Here is a 21,973-nt window from a genome sequence, read left to right as displayed (position 1 = left end):
TTTATCTGCTTATTTATTTTTTAATTTATTAACTGATTTATTTTTATATTTATTTATTGCTGGGGTGGGATGGGGATGCTGTCTCAATCCGGAAAAATGGTGTTGTACGTTCAGGTTTTATTTTACTCTTCAATTGGTCAGAAAAGCGCTTTGAAGTATGGTGCTTTAATACCTTGGAATAAGAACTAAATTGATTGTTGTTACCGATGTAAACAAACGAAAATCAACTTTTATCAAGTAAATCATGAAGAGCGAATCAGACGAAATAGAGAAAGAAGACTTAGGAAAATATGCTGACTTGTTTTCGTTCGGTATATTCTTTTCTGTGTATATGTTCATAATGAATATGTGTCAACAAATGATGTATATACATGTAAAAGCATCATTTAGCCCCAGGCCTATGATTGATCAGAGTGATATACATTGTACATACCCCCTCTATTTATATATAGAGGGGGTATATATTTATCACTCTGATCAATCATATAACGGCTTATTGATAGAAATTCAGAGGCCTGTGATTTAGCAAGTCCGGCACAATCTTTTGATTTTTTAGCCAGTGTTATAGCTATATCATAGGCACTCCCCATTTTAATTGTTTAAAAAAATATATCTACTATACTACGTTTTGTTTGTAGTATAGTAGATATATTTTTTTAAACAATTAAAATGGGGAGTGCCTATGAGCTATATATATATCTTTTTTTCTTTCTTTTTTTTTTTTAGCTCGGAGCAGTTCTAATTACATTTCAGTACTGAAGCTGTTTTTATGTACTCGAGGATTTTGGTGCATATAGTTTTCGCCCTGTCCTTTTGTCTGTCTGTTTATCTGTCTCAGTTTGTCTGCAAGCAGATTCTACCAATTTCAAATTTGAATACTTTGATTCCTTTGAACTTGGGCTCTCATATTTCATATGTATATTCCTTGCGACAGGACAACACTTTAAGTATGAAAATATTTGACCTCTTGACCTTGGAGGGTTTTTTTGTTTGTTTGTTTTGTTTTGTTTTTGTTTTTGTTTTTTTTTTCACATTTTTGCAAAAATATGTCATTTTTTTGCAAAAAAATATACAAAACTTTAACCTTGGGCCACACCAATTTAATTTCTTGCAGACATTTGATGAAAAAAATGTACAAGCAGGCCAGCGGTTAAATAATAGTTTTATTACTGTGCAGGCAAAAGATTTCAGCGTGGCATGAAAAAAATGGAAAGGACAATCATATTTTTATATGCAGAGTAAGCAGATTAACAATATGAAATACAGAGCAGATAAAGAATAGAAAATAACACAGAATTCCCATGGTGCAAATTGATATATATTATTTGTATAGTTGTGCTTAAATACAATCCTGCAGGTCCAACAAACAAGATATTTTATCATGTTTATTGGTGTGGCCTAGCTTGGTTAAAATTTTGAACAGTTTGAGCTGGGCTTTTAATCTTCACATATCATAATTGTTATTATATTCTATGTTACAAGGCTTTTCTTTGTGTATAAATATTTTTGACCTTTAAGTTGGTGCTAGGGTTTTCATATCTTCTTTAACTTTTGACCTTCACCTCGGTGTTTGTCCACTTTTAGAAAACTTTAACCTTGACCGTTACATTTGTCAATGAATGGATGGAACTTAAGCTTTCATCATGTTCATAGTTCACAGGTATATTAATTGAGAAAAGGCCTCACGTTAGTTATTAGGTACATTTAACATGTAACAACCTTCTTGCTCTGTTGAAGTTGGTCTTGACGTTTAGCTTTCCTTTTGTCATTTTTGAGGAACCTGATCCTTCACCATAAGCTTTCAGCTGCCATATGCGGACCTCAGTGTTTCACAAACACATCTTTTTGAAGATTTTAAGATGAACATTTTCAGATGTGGTCAAACCTGTGAGGCTATCTCTTCATTTGATTGTAAAAAGACACCTTCCTCCAGAGGTCAAAGACAGTAGCCATGAAAAGATGTAAGTAAGAATTAGTATTACGTGGACTGACTGATAAATAGTGAACATGATAGAGTAGAAAACTCAATCTAATTAAAATTAGACTTGTTTTTGCAATCCTCTACTATATGTTTGTGTGGTGGGTTTGAGCCAGATAGCTCAATTAAAGCACCTTAACAGAGATTCATGGGCCTTGGTTTTCTCCTCTCCTGTTACATTTGGTGCCGTGCCATGCCCTGGAACTAGGTGAGAGGCCTGCCAGGGATCAGCCTGGGTTGGGGTCTTTTGGACCTTTATGGAGGGAGGAATGTGGTGGTCAGCTGGGTTCGTTAACCAGTGGCCAGATAGCTCAATCGGTAGAGCACCTGACTCGAGATTCAGGGGGCCCAGGGTTTGAACCCCTGTTTGGTCCACTGCATTTTTCTCCTCTCCCATTACATTTGTATTGAAGCATATAGTAGAGGAGCGAAAATTCAAGTCCAATTTTAAATAGATTGGTAGAAAACTGAAAAAAATGTCTTCTGATTGACATGCTATAGATGAAAAATAAATCAGATTTGTTTTCATTGGTAAGTGAGACCATTAATTTAATATTTATTATTTTTTTTATCTAGTCTGGAAGCTCTTCAGAAAATTACCCACCTGCGACTAGACAGGGAAAATATTTCAGATATTGATGGATTAGAGTTACTGAGCGATAAAGTCACCAATATTTACTTACAACATGTAAGATTTCAACATCTCTATAAAAAAAGCATGAGGCTTATTGGTCACAATGCTCACCTGAGTCCTATTCAAAAATTGATCATTTAGCATTAATTACTAAGAAAGGAACTTGAGCCTCATTCAGATTGCAAACTTGTATGAGTTAGAATTGATTTGTTTAAAAATTAGTATATGCAGATAAAGGAAATTAATGTTTGAAGTCCATTGCTCTTAAAGAAGTGATTTGAATTTATTCAGCAGAATATTAATGCCTGCTATGAAATAAGGGCCACTATTGAAATAATTATTTCAAAAGGGAAATTTTAAAGTAGTTGTTACAATATCTGTATTGTTTTGAAATGCACTCTCAACCACTATTGAAATAATTATTCAAAAAGTGGTTTTTATTTAAATAGTGGTTGCAAAAATGGCTTTTTTCTTGTTTTTCTATTGCAATAAAATGGAGCATACATGTTATACACATAAATATTTCCATTTTTAATTTTTTTTCTCAGTGATAACTCTTTGAAAGTTAGGGGTAGTTTATTTCTTGATAATTCTGCCGGAATGTAAATTAGGCAGGTCGATAGGTCGGGAGCTAAGCCTAATACGCATGCAATTCTTGTGCGCATCTGTCTCTGTGTCTGACGCTAAGGAGGCCAAATATGCATGTAAATCTCGTGCAGCTGCCTTTGTGTTTGACATCGGTTGGCGAGGACTATTGAAATTGGCATGGAAGTCATCATGTGATTTAAATCTATTTATCTACATTTTTAAAGTCTAAATCTACAATTTTATTTCACAATGAAATGGAAATATAAGGAATCATTGTCTAGTTAGGAGGGTATGTCAGGGCCATCAACAATAGTGGGAAACATGGGATAACTTAAGCATAACGCGCTTCGCCCGTTATGCAAATTATCCCATGTTTCCCACTATTGTTGATGCCCTGACATACCCTCCTAACTAGACAGTGATTCCTTAAATATTCATACATGTACACATGCATGTAGCCTCTCATTTAACTAAGTTTGTGTTCCAAAAGAATGCTTTGTGCCAAGTTTGGTTGTAATTGGTCAGAAGAAATAAATTTAAAAAAATGTTAACATACATCTGGTAACAAAGAAAACTGACATACAAACTTTGATTAGAAAAGCTGATTTGAGGATTGTAACATGCTTTTATTTTCTATCTTTTATCCACAGAATCAAATAAGAAGGATAGAGAACCTGGAATGTCTAAGAAATCTGAAGTTTTTGACTCTGTCTGGTAACCAGATCCAATGTGTGGAAAACCTGAGACATCTAGAAAAGCTGTACTTCCTGGACCTGTCCTTCAATCAGGTCAAGGACTTTGACATAGGTAATGTTTTCTTTATCTGTCATGGACCTTGACATAGGAAATCTGTTTTTTAACTGTCAAATATGTTGACAAAGGTGATGTGTGCTCAATCACGTCAAGGACTTTGACATAGGTGATGTGTTCTTTAATCAGGTCAATGACCTTGACATAGATATTAGTGTGTTCTTTAATCAGGTCAAGGACTTTTACATAGGTAACATGATCTTTAATCAGGTTACATACTTTGAAATAAGTAAAGTGCTCTTTAATCAGGTCAAGGACTTACTTGATTTATTGTTTGAATGTTGTTGTATTCTGATTGGGAATTTTTCACTTAGAAAATATGTCAGTATATACAGTACTGGAGAAGGGCTTTAAATTCAGACCTTTACCCTGCACTCAAGGTCATTGAGCAGTGAGGGTTATTTATCTTGCCATAAAGGCCTACTGTAACATGGGCTTTTTTTTTTACTTAGGTCAGTTGTGGCCATGATTTAAATGCAAAACTTTCTTATCACATAGTAAACAATCTACTGACTAGGCTACCATGACTGTATCAAGGAGTTTAACATCCTAGAAAATGTGTTCTTCAGTCTTGTCTGGGACTGAAGTATAGGCAATAACTTTATTACTCTCTCAGCTTAGAAAGACTTAAAAATGATTAAAATGAGTGACATTGATATTTCTAATCTAAAATAATACTTTAAACATGGTTTTCTTTCTTCCAGATGAATTTCCACAGAGTTTAATCATTCTGAATTTAAAAGGGAATCCCTGCACAACCCACCCAGATCACAGGTAAAACATCACTGACATGTAATAGATATTACACCCAGAATACATGTTAAACAACACATACATTAATTACTTAAAAAGTAATAAACAATAAATCCATTATTACATGCCTGTTTAGGACCGAGATCTACCCACAATATTAACTGATTTTTAAAAGGTCAATTCAGAGTCAAAATTATTTTTTTTAAAAAACCTTGATATGATATTATGTATATAAATTACTCATCTACATGTAACAGACTAAGACTTTTGAACATTTGTTACATCAGAGGACGAATCATCCAGGACTTACCAAAACTGAAGCAGCTGGATGAAGTAGAAATCAGCAGGGAAGAAAAGCTGGAGGCGGGATTTAAAACTGAGAGGGAAGAGAAGGAAGATGAAGAGGAGGAGGAAGACAGCCTAGAGGAAGATTCAGGGAGGTCAAAAGGTTAGATCTTATTTATCATTATGGTGATCATTTACAAAGTGTACAATATAAAACTGATTATTGATAACTCCTAAAAAACCCGACTTATAGGCAAGTACATAACATAATATGATGAAGTGTTACAAACAATGTCTGTTTTGCTTACATGTGTGAGGTTAAAGCCAAGATCATACATTTCGGATCATGTAGTAAAAATTCTTTTAACAATTCTCTATTTTTAAAAAACAACATGCATGTATAAAAATACACATTTCATACTAGTGATGATTCAATCATTTTCGAATCTTAGCCCAAGGAACACATTCCAGTAAATATAATTGATTTTTTTTTTTGGTTCAAACAGACATTGCTCAGCTGACCACCTCTACTCTGTTGAGGTCCCAACAAAGACTGGAACTGGACCTCAAAGAACACCTCAAACACTCCCAGGAACTGGACCTCATCAGAGAAAAGTACAACATTCCGTCATCTAGGACCCCCAGGGCAGGAATAAAACAGAAATGAATTGTATATTGACCTCATCCGAGAAAAGTATTATAACATTCCGTCATCTAGGAACCCCAGGGCTGGAATAAAACAGAAATAAATTGTATATCGACCTCATTAAAGAAAAAAAACATTCCATCATCTAGAACTCCAAAGATAGGAATAAAACAAATTAAAAATAAATTGTATATGGACCTCATTATAAAAAAAATAACATTCCGTCATAAAGGACACCAAGGCTGGATGAAGCAGAAATAAATTGTATATAGACCGTAGTGGACTAAAAATAACATTGACCATCATCTTCAACCCCCAGGGCAGGAATAAAGCCAAAAAATTGTTAAGCATATGACCCTCCTCAGAGAAAATATAACATTTTATCATATAAGACACCAAAGGCTGGAATAAAACAAAGAAGTTGCATATGGACCACATCAGAAAAAAACATTGCAGTCCGTCATCTAGGACACCCAGGACTAAAATAAAATAGAAATAAATTGTATGTGAAACTCATCAGAAAAAAGAATACATTTCATCTTCTAGGACTCTCAGATCAAGATTAAAAAAATAAATTGTTGTTAATTAGAAATAAGAAAAAAAAAAGATAACATTCAATCATTAAGGACTAGTTGGAAAGGAATTTTAAAAATAGGAATAGAGTAAACTTTGGTGAATATATTAATTTTATTGTCAAGAACAATATTAAGGATGAGGGACTTACAATTATTAAAAACTTATTAAGTGACTTTTGTCAATGTTAGAAATTGAATTAAAATGTCCTCAATAATTTAGGAAAGTCTTTTTAGGAAAATATGTTCTATATACAAATATGATGGTATACATGTATAACTATGCAATATTTTCCACACATTCATTCGATTTAAGCTAAATTTTGTCATTATCGGTGTCCAAAGAATATGTTATATGATTTATTTTATTAATATTTCATTATGTTAGTCAAAAATCATTATTTTTAAGTACCTTGCCACAAGTACATGCATGATTTTGTTTTATTCATTTATTTGCTTTATGCATATTCTGTATAAAGTGTTATAATACTTAGTCTTTAATATGGAATGGCACAATCCACAGACAAATTATTTACAAAAGAAGCCCCTTAAAAGATCTAGATTCAGAGTACACAGAGTAATTGTAATTTTGGATCTCTCAGAATGCAAGATTTCAATTTAATCAGGTTATTGTGACAAACTGTGTTCTGTATATCAGTGCCTTACTGTAGGCTTTAATTTTAGGTGAAGAATACCATCATATTACATTTAGTAGATATAAAGCTTTTTTTTAACTTATTCATTTTGAACTTTCAAATTCAAATTATACATGTAATACATATTTGTTAAAAACTGTCTAAGTATTTAGTATGTGTTATTTTGTAAAGAAGTTAGTTATTAATTTGAACACTTCTTTAAATAAAATAATATTTATAATATTATGTTGATCTTTTTTCTAAAAGGAAATTAATGTAAATGTAACGAGTATTGTTTAATAAATAATGTCCCGGCCGGTGCCAAAAAAGAAGCAAAAGACGCTTTTCAATGATTTTGTCTTAATAATTAAACTTTGATATTCTCTTTGAATATAAACACATGTCCGTAACATTTTTATCCAATTTCTGATTGTTGTTTTTTAGAACTCCTTTTTGAGTATAGCCCTTCGTTTACTTGATTATGGCAGATCCTACATGTACATGTATGATCACGTATTTTAACGCATATACCATTTCCTATTTCTAACGCAAAACCACGCATATACCGTTTCCCCACAATCATGCATTTCCACGCACTTTAAAAGGTAGGTTGTTACACAAATGTTTTGCAAAGGTATACATAATGTAGGCATTAAAATTGGGGCTTACCCCTTGGGGCACTTTCAATTTGCTACCGACGGCTATGTATAAGGAAAAAAGAGTTTGGCTGAGAGACCTTCTATATACTCATCTTCTCCTTGTTCTCAATGAGGATATATCAATACATGTAAATTAAAACGTTTTTCGAACGATATAAGTATTCGAAATTGATTCTCTCAATTACTAAAATCTAAGTCTAGAATTTTTGTTTTATACATTTTTTTTTCAAAGTGCATTAAATGTCCACATGGTAAAAATGTTGAAGTATACTCTTAGCGCACGTTGAAAAATTTTTTCAAAGTGCGTTGATTTTGTCCCAATTTTAACGCACTTTGAAAAAATTTTTCAAAGTGCGTTGTTACAAAACTGATTTTTTTTTTAAATATATATAATTAGGTAGATTGATTTATGTATACATTTTCATACATATTTATCATTTTTAAGTTCAAGTCTCCTCTTATTTCAAGAGGTTTAAAATTAAAATGAAATATTGTTTAAAATGACCTTGACCAAGACGACCTTTACTATTCCAAATTGATAAACTGAAATATTCATTAACAGTTTAAAGCATGTTACAATATATTGAGAGCCAAAAAGAAGCTGATATAACGGAAATTCTTATAGCTCGGACAACAGCTGTTCTGATTGTCCTTTGAACAGCAGCTGTTTTGTTTGACCCTCGGAGGAATCTGTTGTCTTTATTTAAATCATGTTAAATATTGATGCGATAAGTTTGATATATTATGTATGGAAGTCAATATAAGATTAGATTATTCCGGGGTTGTGTCACTTTCTCAAACAATATCTTCTTTTTTTGTGGTTGATATTAGTTCATTCGTGATTTTTATAGATTCTAAGTAATTACTAATTATCAATATTATATCCTTCAATTTGTAATCGTGTTTAAGTACAACGTATATGTAATAACATAAACATTTTTTTTTTTTTTTTGGTTTTAACTCTTTTTTGCATGGTACAATGTGCACAATTATCAAATTGCGCGGACGGAAACGTCCGAGTAGAGAAAATTGATTTAAGTAGAGAGAACTTTCCCCTCCTTTAATACCCATCCCCATCGAGTGCCCCCTTGACAATTTACCAGCGGTAACGACGATTGAGATAAAAATCAAGATGGAGAGAGTATACACAGTTAAATCTGTATTTATTGATAATGTTTATTTATAATGTCTGGTAATTTTTCTTTTCGTGACGAGCCTATAACATGAATGATTCGGGAACTTGTAAAAAGTCGGAGCCGACTGGCTCAGGCAGTCCGGATAATATAGGAGATTTGGATCCGCGGATCCAGGTAAGCCTGATATACGCCCCTTTATTATGTTCCCCAAACGAAGTTGGGGAACATATTGTTTTTACTCTGTTTCTTATTATTATGTTCCCCAAACGAAGTTGGGGAACATATTGTTTTTACTCTGTTTCTTATTATTATTTTTCTTCTTCTTCCTGGGTACTTTTTTGTCCGCGAGTGATCTTGTAAACTGTTCACCCGAAGTAGGTAAAACCTTTTTAGGGTTAGTAGACATGTTATGTAGATTTGCGGAATCAAGGTCATTTTCCGCGCACGTGCTTGCAAGAGCGTGCACGTGCAACACGTGAAATGACCAATATAATAGATATAGCCGTAACTTTTCTATTTTTTGACTATATGCTTTGAAACTCATAATACAAGTATATATTAGTTGTATAGGCATGATGACATGTTCCTCGCGCACGTGCTTGCATGAGCGCGCACGTGCAACACGTGAAATAACTAATATAATAGATATAGCCGCAACTTTTCTATTTCTTGAAGAAATGCTTTGAAACTCATAATATGAGGATACATTAGTAGTATAGACATGATGACATGGTCAAAATAGCAAGATCTCACGCGCATGATCAGGCACTTGCTCTGATTGGCTGAAACAAAAGTATCAATATCTTTCTTGTTTTTCGACAAAATCCTTTGAAATTTTGAACATATTCATACACTATAAAGGTCTACAGCATGATATATAAGAATTATCATGAAAACATGCGCATGCATGTGTGCTGCAATCTGATTGGCTGAAACTTTAAATGTCTGTAACTTTCTAAGTTCTCAACGAAACGGGATGAAATTCAGAATATGAATAGATATAATTGATTCCTACATTATGCGTCTATCAAAATTGAATGCAAGGACATCATGCATGCACATGCGCATGCGCAATACATAAAATCACCAATATATTCGGAAAATGGTAGCATCTATATTTTTATGATATTTTGATTGATTCTTACGATATAAAGATAGGTTAATGGTTTAAACAACATGTCTTGATCATCTTGCAAGTGCGTGCGCGTGCAATACGTTAAATGGGATATAGTTGATATCATTATATTGTAGTTTTGATAATTCTTTGATGAAATGAAATACTGAGCATATTTTTTTTTAAAAAGTCTTACGGGAAAATGGAACAAGAAGGGAGTTGGGGAGCGTTTGGGGAACATCTGTAACGGTCCCCGTTACAATTAAAACTAGTTATTATTATTATTATTATTATTATTTTTCTTCTTCTTCCTGGGTACTTTTTTGTCCGGGAATGATCTTGTAAACTGTTCGTCCGATGTAGGTAAAACCTTTTTAGGGTCAGTAGACATGTTATGTAGATTTGCGGAATCAAGGTCATTTTGCGCGCACGTGCTTGCAAGAGCGCGCACGTGCAACACGTGAAATGACCAATATAATAGATAGAGCCGCAACTTTTCTTTTTTTTGATGAAATGCTTTGAAACTCATACTGTGAGGATATATTAGTAGTATAGACATGACGACATGGTCAAAATTGCAAGATCTCACGCGCATGCACGTGCGCTTCGCTCTGATTGGCTGAAACTAAAGTCTCAATATCTTTCTTGTTTTTTGACGAAATCCTTTGAAATTTAAAACATAGCCATGCATTATGATATCCTACAACGTGATATATAGCAATTATCATGAAAACACGTGCATGCACGTGCTCTGCAATCTGATTGGCTTAAACTTTAAATAGCTATAACTCCCTTGGTTTTCAACCAAACAGGATGGGGTTTGGAACATAGATAGATATAATAGACTCTTACAAGAAGGTATGGTCACCATGCACATGCATACACATGCGTGTACGTGCGCTGCAATCTGATTGGTTGAAACTTTAAACAGCTATAACTCCCTTGGTTTTCAACCAAACGGGGTGGGATTTAGAACAACGATAGATGTAATGGACTTCTATAGGAAGGGATGGTCACCATGCCCGTGTATGCACGTGTGTGCACGTGAAATGAGCAAAATAAAAAATTCACTTGAATGAGCGTATTTTTTAAAAATATTTTTGGATTAACTACTTTCATATTTAGTATATTTAAATATATAGATCATGTAGACATTAAGCACATGCATTCACATGCGCACGCACGCAATGCCAAAATTTGAATGAACTTGGTACACTTCTGGGTAAACGTTGTTAAAGTCTAAAAAACAAAGAGTTTGTCTTATTTAATGATGCTTACAGGGAATATGGCACCAAAAGGGAGTTGGGGAGCGTTTGGGGAACATCTGTAACGGTCCCCGTTACAATTAGCACTAGTTTCTTTCGAACTGACTTTTAACTTTTTATTTGATTTTTAATCATATTGCAAAAATCCCAAGATCAGACAGGGAAGTTATTAGTCTAAAATAGATGGATATTGTTGTGACACTTGATAGACATTAATGTACAAGAATGAGATATTTTAGTAAATTGTGTAAAATATCGTGGACCTTAGGCATTACACAGGTAGAGGCATGCAGTTCGCCACTTTCAGTTTGTATCAAATCTAGCGCGGCTATACCTGATTTATCTCTTATAATAACGCAACGCCAAACAATACAATGTAGATATACCATATAGTTCCTAAAGCAAATATAAATTAATTGACCTATATATAATATTATCGAAAGTTTTATTTGTGATCAAGGTATCAAGATCAGGACGAACGAAAAATTTAAACAAGGCTAAAATAGAAGCAATATGAAAGCAAGTTTATATATATTTTGTAAACATGTAAAAGGACCATAGAAAGCAATTTCAGTGCTGTTAGAAGGGGGTTACAGCTAAGCAAACTTTCTCTGACAAGCGACAAAAAATGTGTCGTTAGTTTTGAGGGGATACAAGCATAGACTTAAAGCAATGTTTTCTAAAGTATTGCACAAATAATTTGGCATGGACCCCCTCCCCCTTCCCTCCAAATGGTTTCTACAGCTATATTCAATAGGTCTGTCCCAATCAAGTTCATGAGAGATTATAAGATTTTTAACAAAACGTCTTTGCTCTAAATATTAAATTGCTACACAAACTGTTGTTTTCGTATTTTTTTTTTATTTATTTATTTATTTATTTATTTTTTGTCTGTAGACCGAACTGGACAGGTTGAATCAGACGAGCGCAGACATCAATAAATTAGAGAACGAACTGGATGTAAGTCACTGTTAATAATGTTACATATTATAAAAATTACACATTGTATTACATTAATTTACATATTTATAAGATCAATGCAATGCATTTACATATAGACAACATTTGATTTAATTATAAAATGCTAACATGAAAACAACATATTACATATTAATTGTAATGCATTTTCGTTTACATAAAATGTATTACATATTATCTGTATACTTGTACAATCATATAGGATATTACCTATTTTTAGAACCTAACATACTAGTATATAAAAGATGTTGAATAATTTCATTACATTTGAATAATTTCATATGAAAGGATTTTAAATTACATTTTTTGCATTACTTTTACGTGTTAAATGGACTGTGCATTATTTCATTACATTTATATGCATATAACATACATTTTGTAACATGATTGCACTACAGTTATATCTATATAAGATATAATGATATGGCATTACAAATCGTGTTTGCATTTGATTTAAATAACTGAGATATTTGTATTAGTGCTGAATGTAATTACACGAATGTAGATGCATATCGTTTGAAATGCAATTCTGAAGATAGCATAAATGTATTAATTGACAAATATGAACCGGATGTATCTCCTACTTCTTTTCCTATTCGATTACCTACATTAATTACTTACTTTCTTCATTCAGAATTCCCACAATACTAAAACATATGCTAACTTATTTTACTTTCTTTACTTCCTTTCTTACATTCATTTCCTCACTACTCTTCTTGGTTACTTTATATTTACTGAGCTCCGTACTCACGTAAAAACTTCCTTTATTTAAAAACTTTTCCAAGTTTCTTTATTTTACCTACTTCCCTACTTACCAACTTACTCTTTGATTTACTAAATTATTTCTATCTTTTCTTCCTTCCTTATACTTCCTTGAAATACTTTTCCTTCTCTTATACTTTTTCCTTCCCTTCTTATACCTTCTTCTTTCCAAATACGTCATGTCAGGCTTATGCTTCCTTCTTATACTTTTCTTTCCTTCCTTCCTTATACAATCTTTCTTTCTTTCTGATATTTCTTTTCTTCATTCCTAGTACTTTTTTCTTCTTTATACTTCCTTTTTATTACATGTGCACTTCCTTCCTTCAACCTACTTACTTTTTTTCCTAAACTCCCTTGAATAATTCCTTGTAATTTTTTATTCCTTTTTCTTCCTTCCTTATACTTCCTTCCTTCATTATATTTTCTTCCTTCCTTTTCCTTTCTTCTTTCCATCTACTTCCTGTCTTCCTATACTTCCTTTCTTCTGTTTTTCCTGTAATTCCTTCATTCATTCTACTTCATCCTTTCTTTCATCTACTTCCTGACTTCCATCTACTTCCTGTCTTCCATCTACTTCCTGTCTTCCATATACTTCCTGTCTTCCATATACTTCCTGTCTTCCGTATACTTCCTGTCTTCCTTATACTTCCTGTCTTCCTTATACTTCCTGTCTTCCTTATACTTCCTGTCTTCCATATACTTCCTGTCTTCCATATACTTCCTGTCTTCCATATACTTCCTGTCTTCCTTATACTTCCTGTCTTCCATATACTTCCTGTCTTCCGTATACTTCCTGTCTTCCTTATACTTCCTGTCTTCCTTATACTTCCTGTCTTCCTTATACTTCCTGTCTTCCTTATACTTCCTGTCTTCCTTATACTTCCTGTCTTCCTTATACTTCCTGTCTTCCTTATACTTCCTGTCTTCCTTATACTTCCTGTCTTCCGTATACTTCCTTCCTTTCTCCCTCGTACTTCCTTCCTTCTTCATATATGTAATTACAAATGAAGGGACAATAGAAGTTTATTTTGACTTTAAAAGAAAGATGAGCAGATAAAAAAGTTACAAACCTCGATTATATAGGTGTTATTCATTTTAAAGGAAGCCAGATGTAACTATAAACTCACGTTCACGGAGGCCTCCCAGCGATTGGCTCAAGCTGCTGAGAAGAAAAGAAAGAATATTCAGAGAGCGCGTGCGTACTTCGAGCTAAAAGAGGAAGCTAAAAAGGTACAATTGTAGGCAGGGAAGAAGAGGGGGAATGACGCATTAATGTAAGCATTGAAGACCAAAGTCTGCAAGAATAAGTGATTTTTATGGAAACTATGCTACTTCTGAAGAAGCAAATAGGAATTTTATTCAGAAATGTAACTTCGCCAGCTAAATTCTGATGAATTCGGAAATACTGAAAATTAATCTGATATTGCAGACACAGGGGGAGTCGCTTAAGGCTGCCCGTCAGTACCAGTCCGCCATTAGTGTTTACCGCGCTGCCAAGGAAACAGTGACGCTGGCGGAAGAACGTCTCTTGCAGAAGGGGGAGGGTACTCTATCAGCTGCCTGGCAAGAAATGATGAACCACGCCACTATGCGGGTATATATATACACCGAGTTTTTTGGGGGTTTTTTTTACCAATAAGGCAAACTTGATTAAGGGTGTTTTGATTAATTCATGATGTACAATATTGTATGACTCTGTATATATATTAAAGGAAAGTATAGAAAGCCCTTATGGTGTTTAAAATTCAAAAAGAAAAAGGGTATTGAGAAATAAATATAATTCGCTCAATTTAACTTTTCATAACAAAATACATACACTTAACCTCAATTCAAAAATATTTCAAATATTGCTTCTTTATGTACATTTATAATTTATGTAAGATGCATTCACTAAGCCTACATGCGCATAAATACACTATGATTAAAAAAATAATGTGGCTCTTGAAAAATTCTGAGTAATTACGTTCATACAGACGTAAATCATTGGGCGGATTCGCAACAATAAACATGTAGACTAAGTTCCGAAATATCAATTATTTGATAGTATGTCTTATAAAACGTTGTTTTGTATGATGAATTTTCTTCTGAAAATTGAAAAACTTTCTGTCACCAATTATTTAAATAAGATACATTATCATTAGTAAGAATTTAAGAAAAATGTAATTGATCAGTTGAATACAATTCTTTTTTTTTTTCGCAGCCGTTAAATTTTTCACGGTGTGAAAATAACATCCGGGGACTACTTTCAGGTGATGGAGGCTGAGCGGGAGAAGCGGGAGAGTGAGGAGCGCCATCTACTGGCCACGTCACGATGTGCTCAGTGTGAAAACAGACTAAAGCAACTAGAAAAGAAGTTCAAAAAGTCTATTATTAAAGCAGGGTACTGACAGGTCACGCCTTAATGGCCTCTATACATGCATTTTCAAACAGACTTGAAATGAGATTTGAAAAAAAGAAGGCAAAACCATATTTTGGGTAGGAGATGTGTTTTGTGTAATAAACTTTTAACTGAAAACCTTCCTACTCAAAAACTTTCCTCGTTATAACTTTAAACATTCTTTTTTCTACTCTTGGTCCTATCGTAGAGATAGGGGGACAGCTAGAGAGATAAAGTGAAAGAAAATATTTTGATATTCCTTAATATTCTTAACTCTCTTTAATTTTCAGCCCATACTTCGAAGTCAAACATGAACTGGACTTAAAACTACAACACCAGAAACAGAATGTAACGGACCTACAGTCCGCCATTAAAGAAACAAAATCTAAGTACTCCTCGGCGCTCAACAATCTCGAGAGGATCTCGGAGGAGATTCATCAAAGCAGACGAGACAAAATCATGCTCATGTTTCCAAGACAACCAGGAGTGGGAGCGGAATCCGGAAGTAGTTTAGCTTCGGCTGTTCCCGACATAGATCTCGGTAATTTGAGTTCTAACTTTGGTTTATCTACATTTTAATTAGCTGAGACTTCTGTTAAACAGGGTATTCGTCCTACATTGCATTAATATTACGTAAAGAATTAGTTGCATCAGTTTTATTAATTGTTAAAATCATTTGGTATCTATTTGGTTTTCAATTAGCTGAGACTCCTATTAAATAGAGTATTTGTCAGTTGCATCAGTTTCATAAACTGTAAAAAGCATTTCATTTCAGACGAAGCGGCATTTGAAAACCTCTCTGACGTCAACGACTCTATCTTCGAAGATGATGAAGATCAGGTTGATCAAGGCCTTTCCTTCAAGTGTTCTCCTGATCAAGATTGTGAAACTGATAAACAAGAAAATGATTCACCAAACCCGACTTATACAAAAACGGACAATCAGATGCAAAACGACAAGAAAGTAGGCGTGGAAGTTTCACAATCGAATGGCGACCACGCGAGAGATAGTGCTCAAGAACAATACAAAACTGATGAGAAAATGGACACTGAATTAGCAAATAAAATACCGAGTGACAACATTCCGGCAAATATTGAACATTCGGGCTCAGATACAAAGGTGTCCTCCAATAATAATATAGAGGAAATAACAAGCTGAAACAAACAAAGTCTGTTTTTATTAGTTTTATTTTTTAAATTTAATGTTGTGAACTTTTGAGAATTTCATGCATAATTTGTACTCGGTTCCTCAGTGCATGTAGATGCATTTATTTCCTAGATTTTGTTGAAAGAAAAAATTGAAAGGAATGATGAATTTCCAAGGAACGATATCGGATTATAGACAGAAGAGCATCAAAACATCGTTGAATGAGTACAGAAATATACTGGGCGCTGCTCACATCCTCCCACACAGTTTACACTTTAATGGAACAAGATAACAAAATAACAAACGGCACAGTCATGAAAGATAGACAATCATCAATTCAAAATATTAAAATGCAGGGGAAAAGTGAAAAAGAGTGTATGTAACTTGTATTTTATATCATTGCTAGTTCGTTATAAATTATTCTAGACATGTCCAATACATTACAAATTAGATTAGCACACTGTCAAATTAAATAAAGATTCTGAAGAGTTACTCAACAAATTAAGATATAAATAACTGTTCCGATACAGAGATAGAGGAAATGAAATTCAACATATTGAAATAGATTAATCACATTGCATGCATCCAAGAACATAATCTTTACAATGTGTGAAGTACTCAATGCATGCTTAAATTACATATACTTAAACATGTTTTATAAAATACTGGGTTTATCCAGCGATGTAAGTGGTCCAGGAATATTAAAAGCATGAAATACTTATGAACATTGTATAAATACAGGTATTTTAGATGAACAGCCGTTCGCTTTCCACCTCCCATTCTCACATCCGGTTAATCTAGTCTCACTTCCGGTACACGTGATGTTATGATAAAACGTGATCATGTCTGTGTGATAGGGCATGACCTCTTCTGTAGGACTGCTGGCCACGCCCCCTTTGTACCCGAGCTGACGACACACGACTTGACTATTGTTTTCTGACCATGTGTCGCTACATACGGGCACCCATTTCTCTCTGTGATGTATTTCAAGGAAACCTGTGTTCCTCTTGATTACACTGTCTTCCTTTGGCTCAAACCATAATCGAATCATATGATCTGCAGGAAGTAAAGACGTAAAATAAAAAAGTGGAATATGAATTCTCAGGAAAAGTTGACAAATGATTTTATTATTCAATGTATATCTGGATTTGGAAGGGACGGTAAATTTTGTCGAAGAAAAGGATACTCACATATTTTATTTAAACTTTCTTGGGAATTGACATTTCTCTTTTCAATTCATATGATATTTTAATTTTGCTAAAACCAATTACATTATGAATTTTCAACCAATGCCATTATGAACTGTACCTACCGCATATGACGCCGTAATCGTGCTTGTGGTTGCACGGTCCGGGGTCAATGACAGGAAGGGCTATGGAACACTGCCTTGACAAGAGACAGGTGAAATTCATCGCCCAGAACACCCCACTTCCTTGTCCAAAATGCCCAGGCTCCGAGGCGATGCCTCCCAGGTAGCCCAGGTGGCGACAGATGTAGGAAGCCTCGACATGAGTCAGAGGCCCACACAGCGACCCCCAGCGGCCCTTCTTATAGATCTCCACTCGACCTTCGTACTCGTTTTGCCCATCCACCAATACAACAAAAGGCTCTACAGAAAAGGGGATTTTTCTTAATAACACATTTATGAATATTGCCCTTGCCCAACCTAGACAATGCAGTTCATATTGCCCTTGTCCGACCAAAACGAAGCAGTTACTTTATTCCTTACCAGACCTAGATAAAGCAGTTAATATTGCCCTTATCTTAATAAGAGTAGTTAAAATTGGCCATCGGCATTTATTTGTCTCTGTCATGTTTACAGGATTTCCCAAATGCACCACAGATCAGCATCGTTATCTTCGTTTTTATTGAAGAACATTAATACTGCATCAAAGTTAAGATTTACAGACTAACTGTAATCAGAGCAAACAGAAAACTATGAGCTAAGCAAGAAGAAAACACTCTCTTTTTTATATCAAATCAACAATTCAGTCGTTTGTTTTACATTAAAATCAAGAGAGGAATAAACTTCTAACTTTGTTTTATTTCTTCTTTAACTATTTAAAGGAAAATTGGATTTGGGTTGAAATGAAAATCTTCATTTACCTGGTTCTCCTATCTTACTTACCTGGTTCCCCTAACAGTCGAGTCAAAGCCGGAAGTAGACGATGCATTTTTTTGTTTGTCTGATAGACAAAATCAAACTTTTCCTGAAACCCCTCCGTTTGGTTTACGTAACTAATGACGTCTGATGAGTCTGAGTCTTTGCTGTGATCTTTCACAACCTCCTGATTTTTAGGTTTGTTGTCATTCAAATTAGGGTCGTCTGACAAATGAGGCCTAGACGTATACCTGTCTTCCTGTCCCAGTGACGCTTTGGGGTTAAATTTGTCCTGTATTAAGGAGACCTTAAACGCCTTCTTCGTTGTCAGTAATGTTTGATTGATTTGGTTTTCGAGGAATTGCAAGCTGGAGAAGATATAAGGGATCCATCCCGTGTTAGAGGCTATGGCCTCCACAATGTGGAATACTGCTCTCGAGTTGTTGGACATTTCCTCCATGTGATAATCCAGTTGTCCGTTCAACATTTCCGGATGTGGTTTCTCTTCTTCGTTTCTCATTTCTTGCAGTTTGAACACTTCATTGTTGAGTTGCTGTATCGTTGTTCTAAGTTCATTTTGAGATGATCTGGTCATCTCAGCAATAATATCCAAAACTTGCGATCCATTTCTGTACAATAACTGAATTTCCTCCATTAAAGTCGAGGTAAAGTCACAGGATTTTTCCGTGGATTTGTTATTTTCTATTTTGTTAGTTTTGTTTGATATCTCACTGAGGGTTTGGTCTTCCTGCTTTATCCCGTCTTGAACGTTACCTTTTGTCAAATTAACTTGAACCTCCAAGAAATGTCTGATGTCCTCGCGGAGTTGTGTCTGATCCTCGGCCACTGTTTCTGTGGCCCCCACGATTCGCTCGACAAGATCACCTGTATGTCGATAAAATCGTATCGAGTCCAGCACATTGTCATTAAATTCTTGCAATCTTTCTTCCAGAAGTCTCCTAGCTGTCGCGTTAATATCCACATTCACCGAATCTAGTGTCACATTCATGTTGTCTATAGCGTTCAATGTTACGTTCTCCAGGTAAGCAATTTTATTCATTGTCAAATTTTGGAAATTGTCAATTCTGGTTTCTACCTTCAGCAGAGAATCAGAACAAATCTGTTTGGTTCTATCCCTCTCCGAGACTACAATCTCTCTGAGGACATTAGCCACCTCGCCCTGCTGGGATACCGTCTCGTTCAGGGCATTAATGATAGACTTCTGAACGTTCCCTATATTCTGGTGAACACCACGAGACATTGTCAACATCTGCTCTTCTATTCTGTCAAAACTCCCTTTGTTCGTCATTTCCATGTTCTTGATTTCTCTTTTCAGAAGCATCACTGACGTCGCTAGCTCTCTATCACTCACTTCCTGTTGTTCTACGCGTGCGTGCATATTCTGTAAGAGATTGTCCAATGTGTGCAGGTGTGTGTTGACGGTTCGAAACTGTCTTAGATTATAATACTGCAATGTGTTTAGTCCACGTTCCATTGAGCTCATCCGGGTACTTAGGGATTCAAATTTCTCGCCTACAGTTCGTAAAATGGAATTCACGATCGATTCCTCTATTGGATCCAAGTCCGAAGTGACATTTGAACTTACTGAAAACTGACCAATCACAGGCGTCAGTAAGACAAGAAAAAAGATATTTATGATAGAATACTTGGCCATGTTATTAAATTCTGCAAAACCCCGACAGCGTACTATAAAGGATGCCAGTCTACCTCACAGCCTGTTCTGCAAGAAAAAAAGCAATAACTGACCATACTTTCTTTTAAAGTTACACTTAAGGAGGCTCTAAACACTGCACACTAAAGAGCTCGACTTTTAGGGTAGTTTAGGGTAGTTTTAGGGTAGTTATGCAGTTAGAGTGATCTGTCCTTAGATGTAAGATTTTAAAAAGTATTATTCACAGTTAATTGCACGATTTGTGAAAGGTTAAAATATTTTAAGCATTATATATTTTCCCAAATTTTTCAAATGTAAGTAAACAGCAGTGATTTCTGCTCACATAAAGTCCATTGTCTTTGACCATTTTTCCTGTAGGAAAAAAGGCAGGTACCATATGTTATAGGACAATTCCCAGTTTAGTTTGGACTTTCAGTAAGGCATGGCATTCTCGACGTTACATAATTAGCTTCTGAAATTTACACACCTTTCCCTCACTGTTGAAATATACATGGGAAAGAAATTCGGGCAAATGCCAATTTGTATATCGAATAACCAATAACATTGTATCGTCCGGCAAAGAGGTGGAGTTTAAGTCGTCTCATAGTTGTCAACAACAATTTAAAGTTCTTGATGTTAATAATTTCTTAACCAATAAAAATCTATTCGACATTTGACAGACACTAATTACGTAGCACCGAGAATGCCACGGCTCACTGAAAGTCCAGTGTTACCTGTGAATGTTTCTGAATGAATGAAAAAGTCTTAATATGCACACTTTTATATGATATATTTTTCCTAACATTTTGTCTAAAAAGGAGTTTATGATAATGTTTAGAGCTTCCTTAGATTGAAATATGAGTGAATATTTCTTAAGGAAAGTTAAAAAAAAGAGTTTCTCATTACAAAATAAAAGTATTTGCATATTTATATATTGATTAGCTTTATGTTATATTTTGTTTTACATGCGATTTAATGTTACACTGAATTGTTGAATTTGAAAATATTAGATTGAAAACAAAACAAAAAAAAACGTACCCTGCAGAATCAATCTTTGAGATCTCATCCTTCATCTGAGAAGTGTGGGTATTGCCTCTGTCGATTTAGGTCCATGTCGACCTTCTCATTCTCACACCTACTCCCTCACGTCCAAAAAAAACTTTTTTTATTCCTTCCGAGAAAAATACAATCTATGTCTGATTTTAACATTTGCTTCTCTGTGAAACAAAACAAGGAGAATGCTCCAGTGTTTATACGTTGGTCTAGTCTTATATTATCAGCGTGGGTCTAAGGTAACACGGCTCGATACAGATTGAGAGAGATTTGTTTTACGATAAGGCTGTGTTTTAACTGATGAGCTGATGATGCTCGCCGCAGAAACAGACAAGGCTAAAGTGATCTTAAACTTCTGATATCTATGTCTAACTCGTTGTGAATGTTGTACTTTGTATCACGGATGTGCATGTTATAATTTGGACGTGTTTTAATGGATTGAAGGGATGTTGATTTCAATCAGAATAGTTTTTGTATATTTATTTATTTAGTACTACAAGGAGCGGATCCGAGATAGCAAATAAAGGGAAGGTGCTAAAAACTTTTGAAATAAAAGAATAGAAATGACAACAAAAACATTGAAACTCTCTTTAATTGTAGTACCGTATAAGTGGAAATTTTAGCGAGACGCAAATTTAGCGATTTGTCCTTAAAAACTGGTAATTAATTTTTAGCGAGATGTTATTTTAGCGATTTTAAAATGCACACTAAAGAAGCTATTACAGATAGAACGCAATTAATTTTTAGCGATATTCAATTTTAGCGATCTCGGCACCCTCGCTAATAATGCCAAAATTAAATCCTCGCTA

The 21,973-nt window shown here is 34.4% G+C and overlaps 2 protein-coding genes and 1 non-coding gene across 4 annotated transcripts; 2 read left to right on the top strand and 1 right to left on the bottom strand.

Moving 5' to 3' along the window:
- Positions 1-188: 188 nt before the first annotated feature.
- LOC134250089 (SH3 domain-binding protein 5-like) lies at positions 189-16,471 on the top strand. Its single transcript, XM_062732441.1, has 13 exons — positions 189-311; positions 1,874-1,961; positions 2,555-2,666; positions 3,851-4,007; positions 4,715-4,784; positions 5,051-5,211; positions 5,555-5,615; positions 11,987-12,035; positions 13,917-14,045; positions 14,245-14,409; positions 15,065-15,195; positions 15,483-15,733; positions 15,968-16,471. The coding sequence occupies exons 1-13, from the start codon at positions 245-247 to the stop codon at positions 16,348-16,350; spliced, it is 1,824 nt and encodes a 607-aa protein (XP_062588425.1). The 5' UTR covers positions 189-244; the 3' UTR covers positions 16,351-16,471.
- Trnas-cga (transfer RNA serine (anticodon CGA)) lies at positions 2,279-2,352 on the top strand. The gene has a single exon. It is a non-coding gene; the product is annotated as a tRNA-Ser (tRNA).
- On the bottom strand, positions 16,366-21,499 carry LOC134250087 (uncharacterized). 2 transcript variants are annotated; one of them, XM_062732439.1, is made up of 4 exons: positions 21,150-21,499; positions 18,467-20,180; positions 17,651-17,947; positions 16,366-17,394 (listed from the first exon to the last, which is right to left on the bottom strand). In XM_062732439.1, the coding sequence occupies exons 2-4, from the start codon at positions 20,112-20,114 to the stop codon at positions 17,057-17,059; spliced, it is 2,283 nt and encodes a 760-aa protein (XP_062588423.1). In that variant the 5' UTR covers positions 20,115-20,180; positions 21,150-21,499; the 3' UTR covers positions 16,366-17,056. The 2 variants fall into 2 exon arrangements, with proteins under 2 accessions (XP_062588423.1, XP_062588424.1); XM_062732440.1 differs by having other exon boundaries at positions 18,467-20,175.
- Between the last annotated feature and the right edge of the window lie 474 nt (positions 21,500-21,973).

This window comes from Saccostrea cucullata, unplaced genomic scaffold (genome assembly GCF_032062105.1).
Source record: "Saccostrea cucullata isolate Sc308-1 unplaced genomic scaffold, CSIRO_AGI_Scuc_v1 ctg1873, whole genome shotgun sequence".
NCBI lineage: Eukaryota > Metazoa > Mollusca > Bivalvia > Ostreida > Ostreidae > Saccostrea > Saccostrea cuccullata.
The sequence above is the reverse complement of the archived record's forward strand: the minus strand, read 5'-3'. Positions and strand labels throughout refer to the sequence as shown.